At 48.0% G+C, this 22,869-nt stretch overlaps 1 protein-coding gene across 3 annotated transcripts in view; it reads right to left on the bottom strand.

Annotated features, from left to right (window-relative positions):
- Positions 1-22,869, bottom strand: part of LOC140428552 (protein phosphatase 1 regulatory inhibitor subunit 16B-like) — a 219,657-nt gene that overhangs the window by 60,772 nt on the left and 136,016 nt on the right. For all 3 annotated transcript variants that reach the window (XM_072515153.1, XM_072515154.1, XM_072515155.1), the window contains one exon: positions 16,185-16,255. In XM_072515153.1, the coding sequence (XP_072371254.1) occupies positions 16,185-16,255 (71 nt within the window). The remainder of the gene's footprint in view (positions 1-16,184; positions 16,256-22,869) is intronic.

Below are 22,869 nucleotides of genomic sequence, written 5' to 3' on the forward strand. Positions count from 1 at the left end.
CCCACGACCACTACCGTCTAGAAGGACAAGAGCAGCAGGTACCTGGGAACCCCACCATCTGGAGGTTCCCCTCCAAGTCACTCAACACCCCGACTAGAAGATGTATCGCCGCTCCTTCACTGTCGCTGGGGCAACATACTGGAACTTCCTCCCCAACAGCACAGTTGGTGTACCTACATCTCAAGGACTGCAGCAGTTGAAGAAGGCAGCTCACCACCACCTTCTGAAGGGCAACTAGGGATGGGCAAAAAATCCTGGAAGAACCAGCGACGCCCACATCCCGTAAATGAATAGGAAAGAAGGTTGTAAGAGGTCATCTGCTTCCGAATGGGTCAGACCCAAATTGGTTGGTTAGACCCATGGAAAAATGGAAATTATTGAAATTGTCATGGATTAATTGTTCATCATCAATAAATCCTTTAAATCCCTCATTCAAACACACAAACCCTTCTTGAACAATGCATTTAAGGAGTGTTACTGACGACACAGATCAGTTTTACTTACACGATGCGTCACATCTCCCAACGCGCTGATGTAATTTACCAGCCCCATTTTAATCTCATCGATTGACACAGTGAAATTTAAGTAGCCTAACAACAGTCAACATTCCCCATTAGTCATTCATTGGAGCAACTATTCATGTTGCAACGTACCTAATCCAATTTAACTCCACCTGCAGCTTTTGTTGGTTGTGACGACTAACCCAGCCCATACGCACAAAAACAAGCTCTGGGATAGCTTCAACACTTTGCGAGAGCCTCAGAAACAGGCTTGAGTTTAGGAGGACAGCAGGTGCTGGTTCAGTATACCACAGGCTTATCCTGTACTGGGGTCTTGCACTGAAGTAGTGCACAACATGCAGGGATTTCCCACTCCTTCCCCACCCACGAGTCCTACCTCCGACGCACTGCAGATTACAAGCTGTTGCCAAATTGGCTTCTTAAATTGTCTTATTGTTCTGTGGGTGCTCCAGTGACGTGAAAGCACTCTCCTCCACGTCCCAACAGTTCTCATAGGCATCCTTCATTCCTATCGGCACATTATCCCGAGAACCCTTTTCTCAGTTCAGAGGGGGCACTCCCATCGTACTCTTGTTCATACTGGCACCTATCTGCCTCCACCTGCACCCACCTCCCAGCAGGCGGTGGCGGTGGCAATGCTGTCCTGTGAATGAGATGGGGGTGCACAACACTGCAACCTTTCTCCTGCTCCATTACAACAATGGCTACACTTCCAAACATCATTGGCTGTAAAGCATTTTTGACCAGTCTAGTGTTTGTGAAAAGCACTCCAGAGAATCACTACAGTGCAGAAGGGCGTCATTCGGGCCATCGAGTCTACACCAACCCTTCGAAAGAGCACTCTACCCGTGTTCACTCCACCGTCCAGCCCGCCCATAACCTAACCTGCATATATTGGACACTAAGGGGCAATTTAGCATGGCCAAACCTCCTAACCCGCACATTTCTGGACTGTGGGAGGAAATCGGAGCACCTGGAGGAAACCCACGCAGACATGGGGAGAACGTGCAGACTCCACACAGACAGCGTGGCAAGTCATTCTTTTTTTTTTAAGAAATAAGACCCCATGTCCATTCAAAACCATTAATTTCCACTTCTTTACTCCCACATTTCATTTTCTCTCCCTTCCCTCTTCCGAAAAAGAATCAAACGGACTTGAAACGTTAACTCTTCCTTCTCGCCCCACAGGGGCTGCCAGACCGTTGAGAATTTCCATTTTCCAATTTCATTTTCACTCACTAGTTTGAGTCGGCTTCCTGGGTTTGTCACTATTCCTGTTTTAAAAGAGCCAGGTAAGAGTGCACCAAGACGCAAGCTCTACTTATTAAATCAGTGGGAAAGACAAAGGTGATGTTCAGGATTGACATCAGCCAAGCTTTTTGAAGTGCTGAACAGTCCATAGTTTAATTTCTCAATGCTCAGTGATTTTAGGTGTAAATCAACGCTCCCTCTAATTTGATCAGAATTGATTAATTAAATTTGATAGGAACATTGGAAATAGGAGTAGGCCATTCGGCCCCTCCAGCCTGCAACACCTTGCAACTAGATCACATACTTCATTGGCTGTAAAGCATTTTTGACGAGTCTGGTGTTTGTGAGAAGCACTATATAGAATTACTACAGTGCAGAAGGACGCCATTCGGCCCATCGAGTCTACACCAAAAGAGCACTCTACCCGTGTCTACTCCACCAGCCAGCCCACCCTATCCTCATAAGCCCATAACCTAACCTTTCTTTCACGGCATAATAAGCCATAAGGAAGCTGTCGTTAACGATGGTGAATTTATTTACACATCTGCTTAATGCAGCATCTCACTCCCGGTGCAATCCCAGCTGGGATGATTTGGTCTGTCAGGGCCCGAGTTGGGCCGGCTTTTATCCCTTTCTCCTAATGGTGGTTAGCCTCCGCACCCTACCTTGGGAGCCCGTACTCCACGGGTCCCACAGGGAAATCAATGACTGTTTCCCCCATGGTTCCCGCGGGGGTTATAAGACATGGGATGTGGACGTTGCCGGCAATGCCAGCATTTGTTGCCCATCGCTAACTGCCCTTCCTGTACCGGCCTCCCTGAACAGGCGCCGGAATGTGACGACTAGGGGCTTTTCACAGTAGCTTCATTGAAACCTACTTGTGGCAATAAGTGATTATTATTATTATTATTATTATTCAGCTGAGTGACTTGCTTGAGCCATTTCAGAGTCAACCACATTGCTGCAGGTCTGGAGTCACATGTAGGTCAGATCGGGTAAGGATGGCAGATTTCCTTCCCTCAAGGACCTGAGTGAACCAGATGGGGATTTATGACAATTGACAATGGTTTCCTGGCCTCCATTACTGAGAACAGCTTTCAGTTCTAGGTTTATTCATTGAATTTAAATTTCACCAGCCATGAACCCATGCCCACCTAGCGTTAGCCTGGGCCTCTAGGATTACTAGTCTAGAGAAATTACCACTGCGCCATCTTCCCCAACACTATTTTTTCCACACTATCTCCATATCCCTTGATATCTTGAATAAGTAGAAATCTATCGATCTCAGTCATAAACATACTCGATGTCAAAGCCGCCACAACCCTCTGAGGTAGAGAATTCCAAAGATTCACCTCGCTCTGACTGACGAAAATCCTACTCCTACTCATCTCAATCCTAAATGGCTTATCTCTGACTCTGATACTGTGTCCCCTGGTTCTAGGCCAACTCCCCAGCCAGGTGAAATATCCTTCCTACGTCTACCCTTTCGAGCCCTGTAAGAATTGCGTATGTTTCAATGGGATCGCCTCTCAGTCGTCTACTCTAGAGAATACAGGGCGCAGTCTCCTCAATCTCTTCTCATAGGACAACCGTGCCACCCCAGGGATCAAGCTGGTGAACCTTCATTGCCCTCTCTCTACGGCCAGCAGGCCCTTCTTTAAGGAGACCAAAACTGTACACCATGCTCCTGGTGTGGTCTCACCAAGGCGCTACAATTTCAACAAGACTTCTTTACTCCTATACTCAAATCCTAATGCAATAAAGTATTTGTAACCCTAACTGCTTGCTGCACCTGTGCATGAGCTTTCAATGACTTGTGAACAAGGGCACCCAGGACCCTTTAGACATCAATAATTCCCAATCTCTCACCATTTAAGAAACACTCTACATTTTTGTCTTTCCTACATTTGGGTTGTTGCACAGTAATGTTCTTAAGTGGGAACATTGATGCAAACCCTAACTTCGGGCTGAATTTTATGCACCCCTGGTGTGCATGTTTCCCACCGGGGGGGGGGGATATTTAAAATGAGGTGGGTGCCCATCAAGGTATCGATGGTCATGGTGATTCGAAACCTCCACCTACCCTGCCTGCCTGCCCACTCTCAAGCTCTCCCTCAGAACACGGGCTGATTGGTGCCATATTCGGCAGCACCCCTGCCATATTTTAATGAATAATTAAGGGTCAACTAGGTGTGTCATCAAGCCAATTTAGCCCGATAATATGCTGCTCACACCATAAGGTGTTTGGCTTGGGCAGCCGGACGGGAGCGGGAAATGTGTATTTTTAACTTTAATGTTTACTGGGCAGGAAGTTGGAGGTGGGCTTTGGTCATGGTGGACTGCCCTTGGCCAACCGAAGGGCAGCCTCCCCCCCCCCCCCCCCCTCCCCCCCCCCCCAACCCTTAAGACAAACTCCCCTTTGTCCCTACCCACTTCCTCCCTTAAATCACCCCCCCACCCCACACCCACCCACCTAACCTACCCAACCCCTCCTGGCCCAAGAACCTGGAACTACCTGCTCCAGGGATCCATGGTCCACAATCTCCTTTTCCTTCTCCAGTCCCGGCAGTGGACACTGATGCTTTCATGGCACTGCCGGGGCTGATGGAGCTGCCGGCCAATCCGATCGGCCAGCAGTTACAGAGGGCAAGACCTCCTCCCCAGTGAGAGGCAGAAGGTCCCACTCTGGCACCCTGCAGTGCTTTCTGGTTGTGGGGTGGGTTCGGCGTGGGCCATGTCTGCTCAAAGCCAACATGGTTTCTGGTGGGGGGCATGCAATTCAAACCCCCCACTTCCTGTACTACTCCGCCCTTTATCTCTATTTCCACCTCTCCAGATTATTTCTGGATGAGGCGGCCCGGTGGCACAATGGTTAGCACTGCTGTCTCACAGCGCCAAGGACCCTGATTCGATTCTGGCCTTGGGTGATTGTGTGGAGGTTGCATGCTCTCCCCGAGTCTGCGTGGGTTTCCTCCGGGTGCTCCGTTTTCCTCTCACAGTCCAAAGATGTGCAGGTTAGGTGGATTGGCCGTGCTAAATTACCCCTAAGTATCCAACAGTTTAAGGTGCGGTTACAGGGATAGGGTGGGGGAACTGGGCCTAGGTAGTGTGCTCTTTCGGAGGGTGGATGCAGTCTCGATGGGCCGAATGGCCTCCTTCTAGACTGTAGCGATTAAACCACCATGTGCCTGTCTGCCCTATCAAAGAAATGGAGGAATAGCATTATTTTACAGAAGAGCGGGGGAGCTCTCTGGTGACCTGATCAATATATGACCTCAGCTGACATCACTAAAATAAAAGTCTCACTTGGAATGGTTCCAGTGGCCTGTCTGGAGGAGGGGGGGCGTGAAATATTCATCTGGTTACAACAATCTGCGCTGGAAAATGCACGCGTACAGACATTGCCTGAGGATGTCATCACACTTGACTCGGGCATTGCCAAGCTGCCCCCAGCACTCGCTCGCTTGATTCAGATAGAGCGCTTGAGAGAACCTCTCATGGGATAGGTGATCAGGTTCAGCACTGAGTGGGAATGGGTGAGAATGTTGACGGGGGTGGGGGGAGGGTCAATGCTCCCATGACCTGCCGGCTGGTCACACATTTCGGACACCTACTGTGAGGGGGAGGCCACCAAACCACGGGTAGGACTGTTGGATGCTCAAACCACGGGGAAAGGGACACCATTGTTTACTATTGCTACGATTGGTGTTTGCTTACAAAATGCTGACTCTCATCTCAGATCAACACACGTCATTTTCTTTCTCCCACTTTGTATTTTATACCAGACAAAGTCCCTTTGTTCCTGAACAGGGCGAGAGTTAAATTCACAGAAGGAATCTGTGCTAATTCTTTGCAGACAAAGACACCGTTGAAGGAACAGCAGAACTGAACAGTGCCGCGACGCAATCTCTTTACGCCCTCTCGCACCAGCGATTCTGTGGCCGCCTCGGGAGTGGTTTGAGGATGCAGAATGCAAGTAAATGTCACGCAGCTTCTCAGTAGCTTTGAAGCCACAAGCTGGGAGGCCGCGGCAGAGACAAGTCCGTGTGACATTCAGTCTCCCGCCAATTTTCCCTCCCTCCTGGTTCTGAACCTGAAACTGTGCTACAATATTTGCCTTTGCATTCACATCTCCCACCTGGTATGAGAAATCGCTTATGGCACAGGTAGAATTTTTTTAAAAAAAGTTGGTGACTACACTGCAAACCCGCCGCAAAGGAAAGCGAACCGGGCTACATTATTTTACTGAGCGGGTAACTGAGGGCCCACACTGTACATCACATTCATGTGGAGGAGGCGTAGATGAACAACAGGAAATACCTACCAGACCCTGGCTTTTCCTTGACAGGACACCATAATGTGGACATTTCAGGTCAATTACCTTTTAGAGCTGTTAGTGACCTGAAACATTGGTTCTGCTGTGTAAAGAGTCTTCATTAGTGAACACAAAACGGTATTTATTCATAAGAATTGTTCAGCAGCCACGTGGTTACAGCTTGCTCCCAATATCTCTCTTGTCTAAGTGGACCCTAAGACATGGGAGCAGAATTAGGCCATTTGGCCCATCGAGTCTGCTCCACCATTCGATCATGGCTGATATGTTTCTCATCCCCATTCGCCTACCTTCTCCCCACAACCCCTGATCCCACCACAGTGAACACTGTGGTTTCCTACCACAGTCCAAAGATGTGCAGGTTAGGTGGATTGGCCATGCTATATTGCCCCTTAGTGTCCAAAAGGTTAGGTGGGGTTACCGGGATAGGATGGAGGCGTGGGCTTAAGTAGGGTGCTCTTTCCAAGGGCCGGTGCAGACTCGATGGGCCAAAAGGCCTCCTTCAGCACTATAAATTCTATCTTGACCAAGAACCTATCTATCACTATAGATAAAAGCAAATGACTACGGATGCTGGAATCTGAAACAAAAACAAGAAAATACTGGACAATCTCAGCAGGTCTGACAGCATCTGCGGAGAGAAAAGGGAGCTAACGCTTTGAGTCTGGAAGGCTGTTTGTCACAGCTGACAAACCTATCTATCTCTGTCTGAAAGACACTCAGTGACTTGGCCTCCACAGCCTTCTGCGGCTATGAGTTCCACAGATTCACCACCCTCTGGCTGAAGAAATTCCTCCTCATCTCTGTTTTAAAGGATCGTTTCTTCAGTCTGAGGCTGTGCCCTCGGGTTCTAGTCTCTCCTATTGGTGGAAACATCCTCTCCATGTCCTCTCTATCCAGGCCTCGCAGTATTCTGTAAGATTCAATGAGGACCCCCCCCCCCCATCCATCCTTCTAAACTCCATCGAGTACAGACCCAGAGTCCTCAACCGTTCCTCATATGACAATCACCTGGGGTAGTGTCCCACTCTGAGTCCCAATTGGACCCCAGGCCAGATGACCCTCACTCAGCAGTGTTGCCCTGGAAGGGACAATCACCACAAGCTGCCTGACCCGCTGAGTATTTCTAGCAATTTCTCTTTTTATTTCAGGTTTCCAACATGCTCGGCATTTTGTTTTTTTGAAAAATGACATTTAAAATACTGGCTCCTAGAATATGCCTGATGTAGGGATGGTTGATGCACGATCAATTGCACGGAGCCGAGAGTTGAATACAACTGAGGCTTTATTACTCGAAGATGTGTGGCCTCCTACAGCAGCTGCCGAAATGGCTGCTGTATCGGGAGCACACATATTTATACTCTGCCTACTGGGCGGAGCTAGCAGGCAGGGACTACTCCCGTACCTGTAGTACAGGGTCTTACCACACATCTTCTAATATGTACAACAGTGGTGATTACCACAATGGTCGAGCCCAATAGTTGATAAAAATACTGGAAAATATTCCATTCACCAGCTGATACTAGGCCCAGATTATTACTGCCTGAGGCAGGTAGTGAGAGTTGGGAGGTTTCCTGGTTTGCCTCGACTGCCTTACGAGAAACTACACCCCCCCCCCCCACCCGCCCCCAGAATGAGTCCTCCAATTTACGAAGAGGTAAATTGGGCAGATACGGTATGAGTCAGCTTTCGGAGCATTTACTTCTGCTCTAAGAGTTAGCAAGACCGAGAGTTGAAATCCTTGCCCAGGTCAAATGGAGGTCCGCTTGAATTCAGCACTGAGTTCAGCAGGCCCGGCTGAGTTCAGGTTTCCCTCATGTGACAGTCACACCCTCCCCACATTCCGCTATGTGCAAAAATGGGATCTGTTGGAAATGGCGCAGGTCCTGTGCATCTGCGTCCCGCCTGCCATTTTGGAAGGGGCTGCAGAGTCTCCACCAGGGTGACCGACCGCCCCTCATTTTACGGGTCCCATAACTGAACCCACTGGCCCAGCCTGCATGCTTTCCGGAGGCCGTCTGTTCCTTCATTTGGACCGTTCAATCTGGAAGGGACAATCACCACAATCAGCACCTGCTCTGCTCCCGTTCGTATCCTTTCATAGCTCTGACAGCATCCCCCCCCCAAGCTGTCACAGGACGCTCCCTCACCCCCGCTCTGATGACCCCGAGGCCAATGTCTCCTCATCTTCTTCGTGAAAGTGGCTCACCCTGGGTCTCCATGACTCTGCGAGTCCAGGTCATAATCCCTCTGCCTTTGGCAGGTGCATCAGTCTTTGTGTATGGAAGTCTGGATTTTTCTTTAATGTATGCAGATCTAATTAATTTATGTAACTGTATCAGTTGGGAACAGTACAGCAGTCAGTCACACAAATCAGGTGACATTTGGAATAATTAAGAATGCTCCCTCAAGTGGAAATATTAATTAGAAATAAGGATGATTATGTTTGGACATGGCGTTTGCTTTGAGTTCTGCCAGCCCTGAAGCGATTTAACAACACAAGTCCCTCTATTTGTAGTCAGGTACCCAGGTCCCCCGGGCCCCTCCCCCCCCCCAATTCCATACAAATTGCATAATATGGAACCTCTCGCATAGTAAAAACGACTCCAGGCACTTCACGGGGGCATGTTCAGAAATAAGCATTGCCACGCAGCCATTGAAGAAAACATTAGGGCAGATGACCAAAAACGTAGGGCTTGATTCAACTAAATGGGACCAAAGTCCCATTGTGAGTGCTCGCTGCGCCAAGAAACCCATGGGTATAAAACGCCACTCGCGTTAAATAAGGGGCCTCAGCGGGGAACGCACAACCAAGGCCGCACACAGACCCATTTATCTACACCAAGGACCATAAGACCATACGCTCCACTCACCGGAACTCAGTGTAGCGAGAGATCGGAACACCATTTTTGCACACCCGCGCAAAAAATGCCAGCTTGGCACCTCAGCAATGCCCCCGGCAGTGCCAAGCTGGCACTTCTATGGCACCAGCAATGCCTGCCCAAAGGGCATGCACCTGGGGACCTCCAATCCCCTGGGAGTGCCCCACAAGTGTCATTCCACCTGGTCCCCGTTTGTGGGGACAAATGCTGAACGGCAATCGCCCAAGGTCTCCGAGGTGAAGGGGATAGTGCCTCGGGTAACTCAGGAATCTGCACATTACCGTGAGACTAGCTGTTTCGCTTTAGTATGCAGATTTGCTCAAAATTGATCCTGCCCACAGTGGCGGGAATTCCATCACATCATCTCGTGAGATGGCATTAGATCTCGCGAGGCGTTGCGAGTGGGTAGATTCCGGAAGCGTGGTCTCCCGGCTTTTACTGGCCGCCCTGTGCCTCGGCGCGCTGTTTTCCGGGCGCAGCGTGGCTGTCGGATCACGCCGGTAGTCACAGTGGTTTCAAGGGCAGTCGGAAAGGAGCAGAGAAAAAGCGAGCCAGAGAGCCTGAGGGAGACAATTCCAGAGCTTGGAGCCTCGGTTGCTGCCAATGGTGGAGCAATTAATGTCAAGGTTGCGCAAGAGGCCAAGATTGGAGGAGTGAAAAGACATCAGAGGGGTATAGGGCTGGAGGCTGAGAGAGAGCGAGAGAGAGAGAGAGAGGCCAAGGAAAGTACTCGAAAACAAGAATGGGAATTCAAAAAATTAAGGCTTTGCTTGACAAACAAATTTTCAACTTGTGTGACGATTCACTTTACAAATTGGGCGCTCTTCAAATGAATAACCAGCTGATAACGAACCCAAAGGCCTAGGTTGCATTGATGTGGTGGACCAAAAGCTAAAGTGCCAAGACTGCTTGAATGTTGAATTCCATAGGCTACCGGACATCGGAGAACAACATATCCATCTGTTTCAAGATAACACCTATTCCCGTATCAGCCTCCCCGAACAGGCGCCGGAATGTGGCGACTAGGGGCTTTTCACAGTAACTTCATTTGAAGCCTACTTGTGACAATAAGCGATTTTCACTTAATTTCATTTCATTCATTTCATCCAGCTGTTTCAAGATAACACCTTATCCAGCTGTTTCAAGCACCCAGAAACCAATTAAAAACACTTGCTCACAGTTTGAACGAGCTAACTGTAAACTAGCTGACAAATACTCTTATAGATAATCAAGATTTCACTGCGCTTGAGATGGGTGTTGATTAAGAAAAAAAATTGGAATTGCAAAACATCCAAGTTGAGCAGATGGAGAAATAGAGATATTCTCAAGGGCCATTAGCAGAAACCAAACAGCTGGGCTGCATCTAAAATCTCACTTAGACAGATCCAGCTTCTGCGAAACTCTTAACAGTAGTGTGCATGATGGTATTTAGTTAAGTGAAGGGACACAAACCAGAGTGGCATAGCCACAGGTTGTCACTTGCCATACTTCCACAGGATGGATCGCTGCTCCTAATGATGACTGAACTGACCTCTCTCTCCAACTTAAGAGAACATTGTGAGATTTCTGTTAAGTAAGAACATTAAGGAGTCTGGAGCCAAAGCGGGTAAGTGGAGCTGAGATACAGATCAACCATGACGCACGATAGAACGGATGGGTTGAATAGCCTACTCCTGTTCCCTTATTAGCCCTATGCTGACTGACCTCCACTCGCTCCTAGTCAAGGAACATCTTGGATTTGGGGGCGGCACAGTGGCTAGCACTGCTGCCTCAGTGCCAGGGACCCGGGTTCGGTTTCAACCTCGGGTGACTGTCTGTGCGGAGTCTGCACGTTCTCCCCGTGTGTGCGTGGGATTCCTCCGGGTGCTCCGGTTTCTTCCCACAGTCCAAAGATGTGCCGGTTTGGTGGATTGACCATGCTAAAATTGCCCCTTAAGTGTCCAAAGGTTGGGTGGGGTAATAGTGAAAGGGTGGGAGGGGGGTTTGGGCCTGTGTAGGGTGCTCGTTTGAAGGGGCCTTGCAGATCTGCCTCCTTCTGCACAGTAGGGATTCTATTCTATTCTATTTTAAAATCCTCTTTTTTTCAAACTCCATCATGGCTTTGCACCTCCCTACCTCTGTAATCTCCTCCAGCTTCACAATTTCCAAGATATCTGCATTCCTCTAATTCAGGCCTCTTCAGCATCCTCAATATTAACTGCTCCACCATTGGTGACCCTGTCTTCAGTTGCCTCGGTCCTCGAGTTCTGGAAATCCCCCTGTACCCTCCAGTGCACCTTTCTCCTTTAAGATACTTCCTCTTTGCCCAAGTTTTTGTAAATCTCCTTGTGTAACTCGGTGTCATATTTTGTTTTATAATGCTCTTGCGAAGTGCCGTGAGACGTTTCATTACAGTAACGGTACGATATAAATGTCAGCCTTTACCACTGTTATTTCAAAACACAAAAGAACAAGTTAGTCTAGATTCTGATCACATGCCTCTGTGGTTGGATCAATGGTAATATTAGAAGCGACTTATTGCTTCATAGGTTGCCGCCGGCATGATGAGCTAATTAAAAGATTAGATTACTTTTCTTCGTGAAATCATACAGAGTTACATGCCTTGCTTTATGGTGGACACCAAAGGCCAAATCTTCCACTGGGTTACAGAAAACTTAACCTGCGTACTTTTGTGGCTCACAAACAGCATATCCGACCCACGTGGGACTTCACACGCCATGTGTGTCTTTTCCCAATGGGATAGGGTTCACAGTAAAGTTTGTATGTCGTGCTGTAATGCATGAGGAGCATTGGTGAAGATGCAGGCCAGTTTATAAGGTCCACCTTGGTTCTCCAATAACATATCCCAGCTCCCGGAAGTGTTTAAAAACTCCTTAAACCCCACCCATCACCGCCCTCACTCCCCCACCCACTTGTGTGCCTGCTCGTGCCCCCTACCCCTAGATCATCTGCCCCTTAAAGCCCCCATGTATCCTCCATGCCCCCTTAGATCACACATGTCATCTCTATGGCCCAATGTATTCTCCATGCCCTCTCAGATCACCCATGCCACCTCTATGTCCCCATGTATGGTCCATTGCCACTCATCCATTATGACTACGTAGAAACCTCTATTTCAATGCAATGTCAAGAAAATATTTTATATCCCTTAGGGGAAGCACTCACCATCTAATAACAGCCTTCATATCATTGATACTGAAACAACTGCCTCCACCAAGAGAAAAACACTTTATAATGCTTGTAATCCTATTAGCTTGTCAACAAACCAGAAACCACACATCAAAAGGGAAACCTCTTGACACATAGTCATTCTCAGATGAATGGAACACCTAATTGGCTGAAACCTGTGAACATTTGAAACTCAGCCAAACATTGGTAATGGCCACAGCTGTCCAAATGATAGAATACACCATGGGAAGGAAAGAACAGAAGATGGTCATTTAAATTTCAAAACAGCACTTTTCAACAATGTTAGGGAGGAGGTAGTTAGACATTTTTCAAGTATTAAAACCAGGTTTGTTTATATCAGCAAATGCCATTCAAATTGCAGTAGAAAAGATGACAGCACAAGTTGAAAGGTCATTTTGTAACATTTTTCACTGCATTATGGTTTCTCCATTGAAAAAGTACTGTAATGCATGCGAACAAATATATTAGGCTGGTCCTGCTAAGGGTCAACTTACATTTGCAGGATGGATCACTATGATGAATCACTGCACCAAATAGACACTTACATTATGCGAAATCACCTAATAATGCCGATTGAAGGTGTGAAAACACTTTACACTTACCTTTCAGAATGTTCGAGACTCTTCAACAGGCTCTCCTCCTTCCTCAGGGATTCTCAAACCTGGCATATTTTTGTTGGGCTTCCATACCCCTGCACCACCAAGCGAAAATGGTATGCAGGAGGAAATCCGACCCCCCCCCCCCCCCAACCACTTAAAATAGGAATTTGTCAGCAACAGGGGCAGGGGTGCATCTTGCACATGTGGCATTCCCAAATCCACAAAAAGGCCTGAGGAAGATGGCACGGGAACGTGGAATAAAATTGCATTTCCTCCGAAAACAAAATGATGTGTGGCCGATAGCGCGCTGAGACACGCCTCCATTCTTTTAACTTTGACCTTCGATCTTATCCCAAATATCTCGCTATGGCTTGCGCCCATAGAGGGGTCGAGGCTTCCTCTATTGTGAGGGCAGGTCTATGAGCTCTTGTGAGTTACAGCCAAGCACATCTGCTAGATTGAGCAGCGATTCATCTGACAAGCTGAATGGTGTACTTCAAAAAGGAAGAGATGGGCTAATAAAAGAACAAGCTGCAAGGGAAATGCTTTCATCTTTGCTGCTGCTCTGAGATCATTGAAGTATTTCCTGGTTGCTGCCGACTCTTTATTCTCTTTAAAGGGGCACCATGATTCAGCACTGCTGCTGCCGGAGGCCGGCGTCCCAGCGAGCCGTTTCTGAGTGCGTCAGAGACGCAGGTCTGGACCATTGATTTGCAGCAATTTGCAGATCTCAGCTGCGCAGATGAGGGTAGGAAATTCTTCCTGATCAGAGAATCAAAACAATGGATGTTGGATGTGTTCCATCGTTAAGTTACACTGCGTGCACACCACCGATGCAAGCCATTCAGCCCAACATGTACATACCAACAATTAGTTGCATAAGTCCACGAGTCACCTGATGAAGGAGCTACGCTCCGAAAGCTTGTGATTCCAAATAAACCTGTTGGACTTTAACCTGGTATTATAAGACGTCTTACTATGGATACTCTAGTAAAACGTCCCTAACCACCTCAACTGCAATCAAGGAGATATTGCGACAGGAGCTTGGATAAGGATGCACTTTTTCGGGATTGTCTTGGTTGGCACAGGCTTGGAGGGCCGAAGGACTTGTTCCTGTGCTGTACTTTTCTTTGATGTGGAGATGCCGGCGTTGGACTGGGGTGAGCACAGTACGAAGTCTTACAACACCAGGTTAAAGTCCAACAGGTTTGTTTCGATGACACTAGCTTTCGGAGCGCTGCTCCTTCCTCAGTTCATTCACCTGAGGAAGGAGCAGCGCTCCGAAAGCTGGTGTTGTAAGACTTCGTACTGTACTTTTCTTTGTTCTTTGTTTCAAAGGGGGTGCCGAATAATAGGTACAAACCTGAGTTGTACCACTTCACAGAGGCAATACATGGTGCAGGCTTGCACCCATGGTCGTAGCATTAGCTTCTTCTCAATCATCCAAAGGACGTTTGATGCCTTAGTCTTGTGGAAAAGGCGGTGGCATCGTGGTAATGTCACTGGACTGGCAATCTAGACACCCAGGTTAATGGTCTGGAACCTGGGTATGAATCCCACCATGGCAAATGAAAATCTAACAAGGGGCAGCACGGTAGCCTTGTGGATAGCACAATTGCTTCACAGCTCCAGGGTCCCAGGTTCGATTCTGGCTTGGGTCACTGTCTGTGCGGAGTCTGCACATCCTCCCCGTGTGTGCGTGGGTTTCCTCCGGGTGCTCCGGTTTCCTCCCACAGTCCAAAGATGTGCGGGTTAGGTGGATTGGTCATGATAAATTGCCCTTAGTGTCCAAAAATTGCCCTTAGTGTTGGGTGGGTTACTGGGTTATGGGGATAGGGTGGCGGTGTTGACCTTGGGTAGGATGCTCTTTCCAAGAGCCGTTGCGGACTCGATGGGCCGAATGGCCTCCTTCTGCACTGTAAATTCTAAAGCACTTTTGAATGTTGTAAAAACCCATCCGGCTCATTAATGCCCTTGAGGGAAGGAAATCTGCCATCTTTACCTGGTCTGGCCTACGTGTGACTCCAGACTCACAGCAATGTGGTTAACTCTTAAATGCCCTCTGAACAAGGGCAAATAGGGATGGGCAATAAATGCGGACCTAGAAACAAAAATTAACCAACTTTCCTGCACTCTCCTGCCAAAGGGCTCCTCACCCATCAGCAACCCAGCTCACAGCTAATGACTCACCGCTTGGGTGGCAGCTAGGCTTCATTGCTCCCACCTCAAGAGCCAGAAAGCCAAGTTCCACTTCAGAGACTCGAGCACATGATCCAAGTTGATGCTCCAATCGAGTACTGAGGGAATGCTGCACTGTTAGGGGTGCGGGCTCTCAGAGGATACATTGCGCCAAAGTCAGGTGGTCGTAAAAGGTCCCACAGCAACTATTTTGAAAAAGATCAGGGAAGTTCTCCCCAATGTTCTGGCAAACATTTACCCCACAGTCACACCTGGAAACCAAATTGCCTGCTCAGTTACTGCATTGCAATTTGTGAAATCTTACGGTGCATCTACCATGTTTTCTGCACTACTCCAGTAAATTTCAGAAGTACTTCATTAGATAGTAAATCCTTTGGGGCATCCTAAGGTTGTGAACAAATAATTATATAAATTCTATAAAAAGTAACATGCATCTTTCTAGCGGCATTTTTGTTGTACTATTTATTAAGCAATGATAAGCGCAGTGGTAAATTTGCAGTTGTGCTGATATCTCCTTTGGTTAGAAGTAATGTGTAACTGAACCGTACGAGGCACAATGGTCCCATATATTCAATCCTTCATCTTTGCTGGCTGGTTAATCTAAGTCAGATTGTTAGCATGAGCATTACAGCTGATTGCTCCGGAACAGTATGCAGTCAGTCATGCAAGAAATGTATATCTATATGGACGCAAGCTGCCATAATAGTGCTAGCTTTCTGCAGAACAAATCTTCAGCCTGGCTGGGAACAGCTAACTTAGAGAAACATCGAATTCACAGTGCAGAAGGAGGCCATTCGGCCCTTTGAGTCTGCACCAGCCCTTGGAAAGAGCACCCTACCTTCACCCTATCCCCATAATCCAGTAACCCCACCTAACCTTTTTGGATACTAAGGGCAATTTTAGGATGGCCAATCCACCTAACCTGCACATCTTTGGACTGTGGGAGGAAACCAGAGCACCCGGAGGAAACCCACGCACACACGGGGAGAACTTGGAACAGACTGGGAGGGAGAGCTTGCTTGACTTTCGGGCTGATTAGAGCTTCCTGTGTGAGAGACTCTGTTAACAACAAGTGCAAGTGTTTATATAATTATTTTCCCTCACGGAGACCGGATTCAACAAGGAGTTGCAAAGGTTTTCTGTTTCTCCAACCGGGACTGCACGATTTATTTCTGATTTTATACACGGGAATCAGCAGATTGCTCCATACCTGATGTAATGCTGTGAGTCCATCTTCATTGCACAGATCTGGATTCACATTGTTTTTCAGTAAGAGGTTCACTGGAATAAAAACATTACAATTACTCACAGAGCATGGGCCTACTCTTAGGCTAACTTTCCCCTATTAAAAAAAAAGGATGGATCATATAGAATGAAGCGGCACTAAGGGAAACCATTCAGCCCGTCATATCGTGCCAGTTTTCTGGTGGACCTTGTCCAAGTTCCACTACTCTGCACTTTCCCCGTAGCCCTGTAAGGTTTTACCCTTCAAGTATTTGCCCAATTTCCTTTTGAAAGATTCTATCAAATCTCCTTCTGTTCCCCTCTCTCAGACAGCACATTCTGGGTCACCTTGTAAACAAAGATGCTTTCTCTTATTGCCCCTGGTTCTTTTGCTAATTGCCCAAAATCAAAACCGACTATTCGGCCACTGGAAACATTTTCTCCTTTTTAACTCCTGTCAAAACCATGCAGGATTTTGAACACTCCACTCAAAGTCCCCTTAGCCTTCTCTGCAGTAAGGAGAAGAATCACAGCTTCTCCAGGCTCTCTTCGTAACTGAAGTCTCTTATTCTTTGGTTCTATGCGCCATTTCGAAGACCTTGGCCTAATTTGCTCAGAATGAAACTCCCATATTCCAGCCGAGGACTGACCAAGCAGCAATTCAGCTTCAAATGAAAAGAACTGGGAGGCAACTTTATGGAGTTGTAGGAAATGGTAAATGTTCAAATTGCATTGGAGCAGTAGGATGATAATAACAATCTTTATTATTGTCACAAGTAGGCATACATTAACACTGCAATGAAGTTACTGTGAAAAGCCCCTGGTCGCAACACTCCGGCGCCTGTTCGGGTACACGAAGGAGAATTCAGATAATCCAATTCACCTAACAGTCTTTCGCGACTTGTGGGAGGAAACCGGAGCGCCCGGAGGAAACCCACGCAGACACAGGGAGAACGTGCAGACTCCACACAGATAGTGACCCAAGCCGGGAATCAAAATCGGGCCCCTGGCGTTGTGAAGCAACAGTGCTAACCACTGAGATGCAGGGTTCAACAGGCAGGTTTTAGGCTTGATCATTGCACGGAAAGTAATATACCCAAGGAGTAGCCTTCCAGATAAAGTAACGGAGGCAAAACCATCAAATCATTTCTGATCTGTGTGATGCGTAGTTCAGAGTATAATTGGAGGCTGCTTCAGAATGGACGAGTGCGGGAATGGACGAGTGCGGGAATGGACGAGTGCGGGAATGGGCGAGTGCGGGAATGGACGAGTGCGGGAATGGACGAGTGCGGGTTGACTGGCCTTCCTCATCCATGCCGCCTTAGCCTCTTGTGAATCCAAACATTTTGAGTCCACGTCTTGAGGGCCACAGTTCAGTTGATCAATTATCCCTGTCTGAATTAAAATTTGAAAGGCGGCCTTCTCCTCCTCTTTTAACAGGTGCTACTCTAACTTGGTGCAAGGTCAGAAGCAAGAATGGCTCAGGCTCCCCCTTTCCACCTGACCCTCCTTCCTCTGGCTTGACCTTTCACAGGGAAGCCGATTCTGATTATTAAAATACAGTTGACAAATTCACCGAACACTCGACACAGAGAAAAGGCAAGAGACACTCCCCTGGAGCTGCACAGAAGCAATTGACCCTCCATGATGTTTTAACCTGTGGGAGAACTAGGTGTCATCAACATCACTTAATCGCTACTAAATCCAACAATGAATGCAAGATAAGTTTCCTTAATTAAAGAAAATCCTGAGGTGCTTTGCAAATAAACAAAGTAAGGGTTTGTGACGAGTCAAAGCTTCGGGTGCCCGTAGCAGTTCCAGGAAAATTGATACACATCTTAGGCATTTATTGAGGATCACCTCCTTTCACTCAATACTGGTAAAATATCTAATCCCCATGATCTAAATTGTATTACATAACATTCACCACACAGAAACAGGCCATTTCACCCATCAGGTGTGTGCTGGTGTTTCTGCTTCACACAAACCTCCTCCCACCAGTCTTCGTCTCGCATTATCAGCATATCCTTCTATCCCTCTCTCCTCTATGTGTTTGGAAGAGGCGGTGGTGAATTGGAATGCCACTGCCTGAGTGATCCAGAGGCCCAGGCCCGGAGGACACGGGTTCACATTGCAGCATGGCAGCGGGTGGAATTTAAATTCAATTAACATATCTGTTTTAAAAGCTAATCCAATGGTGACCATGAAATTATCATCGATTGTTGTAAGAACCCATCTGGTTCACTAACGCCTTATACGGCAGAAAACCTGTCGTCCTTATGTGGTCTGGCCTACCATGTGACTCCAGATCCGCAACAGCACGGTTGACACTCATCTGCCCCTCTGAAATGGCCAAGCAAGCCACTCAGTTCAAGGGCAATCAGGGACGGAGGACGAATGCTGACCTTGCCAATGATGCCCACGTCCCGTAAAAGAATAAAAATCCTGGGCGGGATTTCCCGGCTGTTCACGCCGGCGCACGGTTTTCCTGGCAACGAGGATTCAGCCAACGGGAAATCCTGTTGACAACGGCCGCCGAAAAACCATGTGGCGGGGCGGTCAGTAAACCCCCCCCCCCCCCCCCCCCCCCCCCGGTATCCCCTTAAATGCCATTCACCTCAATTATTCGAAGGGATTCCAAGTTTCAAATCCGAACCACTCTGCGTCGAGACAATTCCAAAGACTTTGTTGGATATTTAGTGACTTTCTTATAATGTTGCCCCTTAGTTTTGACCTTCCGAAGTAACGTGGTTATACACGATTCTTGGGGACAACGTTGAGTGAATGTCAACAGGTAGCAAAATGACAGATTAGAGTTACTTCTCCTGTGAACGTTTCAGTCAGAAAAGTGGGCATTGTTTTAAGATAATAAATTGTCCCTCAATTTTTTAATATAACCACAGAGAGTAGAAAAATAGGGTGTTCTCAGCGTGAGAAATAAATACTGTTAATCAATGTGTTTAACATGCATAAATCAATGATAATCTAAAGCTGAGCAGAATGCTTATTCGGTCAAAGTGTTTTGAAAAGAGGACAGATTATGGCAGGGATTTTCCAGTCGCGCCAGCAGTGGGCATTGCCGTGGATGGGATGGGAATAGGCATTTGGGCGCGCCCCAAACTTTGCTGTCCCACCCGTGGCGATGCCCACCAACCACTGGCAGGACCAGAAAATCCCACCCTCTGATTCCGAGATCAGCACAGGTCTATTTTGTGAGAGTTCTTCATAGAATTTCATAGAATTTACAGTGTAGAAGGAGGCCATTCGGCCCATCGAGTCTGCACCGGCTCTTGGAAAGAGCACCCTACCCAAGGTCAACACCGCCACCCTACCCCCATAGCCCCACCCAACACTAAGGGCAATTTTGGACACTAAGGGCAATTTATCATGGCCAATCCACCTAACCTGCACATCTCTGGACTGTGGGAGGAAACCGGAGCACCCGGAGGAAACCCACGCACACACGGGGAGGATGTGCAGACTCCGCACAGACAGTGACCCAAGCCGGAATCAAACCTGGGACCCTGGAGCTGTGAAGCAATTGTGCTATCCACAAGGCTACCGTGCTGCCCCAGTTCTAGGTTCTAGGTTATTACCCCCAGGTCATGCTATCATTTAGCTAAATATTGGACAGAGAAGGTACTCCGGGTTGTTGGGTTGTAAAATCTGTTTGAGGGGCAGACTGGTAACGGCAATCACAAGAGACTATCTGACATTGAAAACACTAAAACCGACAGCCCGTTGGAGAGTACGGGCCTCAAATTCCACTGATGGTTCCGAAGGCAAATTTTACAGACCCAGGAGGGCCAACATTGAAAATCCAGTTTGTGATGCCTAAGCTGTGCCAGTAGGGGCAGCATTGAGGCACCAAACCGGTGTCAGCTCCCAGGACAACAGAGAGGTAAAGACAGCTCCCGACTGTCTCCAGCCTCTTGCACTTGCCTCCAGTTGTCTCGGCCCAAATTTCTTTGAAACTTCTTTGCCTCCCCACCTCTCTCGCCAATTCTCCTTCAATCCCACCTCTCCGACAAAGCTTCTGGTCACTTGTCTCATCTCCCGGTGAGCTCATTGCTAATCTCCACTGAAGTGTCAAGTTGCACTACTTTTTCAAAAAATATGTTTTTATTAAAACATTTAACATTTTATATTTAAAAAAATTACCAACCAAAACTGCACCAACACGTATATTAAAAATTACAAGCAACAGTAACATGAACCTTTGCATAGGTTTAAGGTGCGAGGGGTAAGGTTTAGAGGAGATGTACGAGCATGTTTTTTTACACAGAGGGTAGTGGGTGCCTGGAACTCTCTGCCGGAGGAGGTGGTGGAAGCAGGGATGATAGTGACATTTAAGGGGTATCTTGACAAATACATGAATAGGATGGGAATAGAGGGATACAGACCCCGGAAGTGAAGAAGATTTTAGTTTAGACAGGCATCATGATCGGCGCAGGCTTGGAAGGCCTGTTCCTGTGCTGCACCTTTCTTTGTTCTTTGAACACCAATAACAAAAATGCAATCCAAACAATCCCCCCTCCCACCAACCTCCCTCCCCTCACCCCCACTAACAGCTAACAGTGACTAGATCCTGAAAGTACAAGATAAACAGCCACTACGGATGATAGGATCAATCGATAGACCCCCCCACCCCGCCCTCACCGTGAACTTGACCATTGCGTGGTACATGAATACCCATCAATTCACCCAGCCTTACTGCTACACTGGTTGGCCTCCAGCTCAGCAATATACATCGCCGGGGCAACAGCAGTGCAAATGCCAAAGCATCTGCCCCCGTCCTCAACTCCGGTGAATCCGACACCCCAAATACGGCAACTAACGGGCAGGGCTCTAAGTTAACAATCAGGGTTATTGATATGGTGCTGCTAAAGGACGACCAAAAACCCACCCGCTTGGGACAGGGCCAGGACATGTGCGTGTGGTGAGCAGGCCCTCTCGAGTACCATTCACACTTATCCTCAACCGCCTCAAAAAATCGGATCATACTGGCCCTGCTGAGGTGGGCCCTCAGCACCACCTTTAGCTGTGTCAAGCTCAACCTCGCGCAGGATGCCATAGCATTCACCCTACGAAGAGACTCACTCCGCCTCCAAAATGGATCCCAGCTCCTTCTCCCACCTTCATCTCATCAACCGAAACCTGCTCTTCCCACCTGACCCGCCCATATATCCCAAACGTGTGGCCCGCCTCCAACCCCACACACGAGAGTATCCTTTCCAGCAAGATAGACGGCGGTGCCTCCGGGAAAGTCGGAAATGCCCACCGAATAAAGTCCAGAACCTGGAAATATCGGAACATGTCCGGTCCCCCAAGCCCTGCTTTCTCCTTCAACACCTCCCAACTCGCAAACCACCACTCCAAAAACACATCCTCACCCTCTCCAGCCCCCTACCTTTCCACCCCCTGAATGTAACATCCAATTTTCCTGGCTCAGACCAACGGTTGCTACAGATTGGGGCCCACCTTGACACCGGCCTCAGCTTAAAATGCTGACGGGGTTGCCACCATATTTGTAACGTGGAGACCACCACCGATTTCACAGACTACTTTGCTGGCGAAAATGGTAAAGGTACCATCACTAGCGCCTTCATACCTGTCCCTTTGCATGACCCCAACGTCATCTGTACCCAACTAACCTCCGGGTCCCCAAACCACCCCAATACCTCCTCTTCATTGGCTGCTCAATAATAATGCGTCAAAATAGGCAGCGCCAACCCCCCGCCTGCCATTCCCTCTGTAGGACCCCTCTCCGAGTCCGAGGCGTACTCCCCGCCCATATGAAGCCCATTTTGAGCCACTCCATCTCCCGAAGAAATAGCTTTCGCAGAAAAATTGGGAGGCATTGAAATAAGAACACAAATCGCAGCAAAATATTCATCTTTTTAAAAAATTTAGAGTACCCAATTCTATTTTTTTCCAATTAAGGGGAAATTTAGTGTGGCCAATCCACCTATCCTGCTCATCCTAGGGTTGTGGGGGTGAAACCCACGCATACACGGGGTGAATGTGCAAACTCCACGTGGGCAGTGATCCGGGGCCTGGATCGAATCCGGGTCCTCGGCGCCGTGAAGCAACAGTGCTAACCACTATGCCAGGCATTTTCAAAGTCGGGGTCGGGACCCGCGGGTGGGTCGCGGGCGGGTGTCGAGAGGGTCGTGGAGCCGTCCATCACGGCGCTCCGGATTGCGCAAATCCGCGCGCAACAGCCAACTTTTAACTGTGCCGGCTGCGAGCGGACTTCAAAATGACGGCCGCGGCCAGATACAAAAATGTGAGCATACTGCGCATGTGTGTCCGCTCATCGGTGCGCATGCGCAGAACTGCGTGCTTCCGTAAGTTCCAATAAGGAAACCTGATCAGCTAGCATTTAAAGGAAAGATTTCAGCCAAAATGTGAAGGTATTTTTTTTCTAATTCTGTTATGAATTTCTTTTCTATTTCTGATTCCAAAACCGACTGAGCTACCAGCATCTAAGTAGCCAAATCCTGTGTTACACTGAATTACATTGAATATATCACCACATTCAGCCAACCAGCCCATGTCCATATTTCTGGTTCATTTGGAAACACAATAGAGAATAAGGCACGATTCATGCAGGAGAGAAAACAAGTGGAGAAATAAAAGAACATTCTGGCCAGCCAACCAGCCCACAC

The sequence above is a fragment of the Scyliorhinus torazame genome, chromosome 8 (assembly GCF_047496885.1).
Source record: "Scyliorhinus torazame isolate Kashiwa2021f chromosome 8, sScyTor2.1, whole genome shotgun sequence".
Taxonomy (NCBI): Eukaryota; Metazoa; Chordata; class Chondrichthyes; order Carcharhiniformes; family Scyliorhinidae; genus Scyliorhinus; species Scyliorhinus torazame.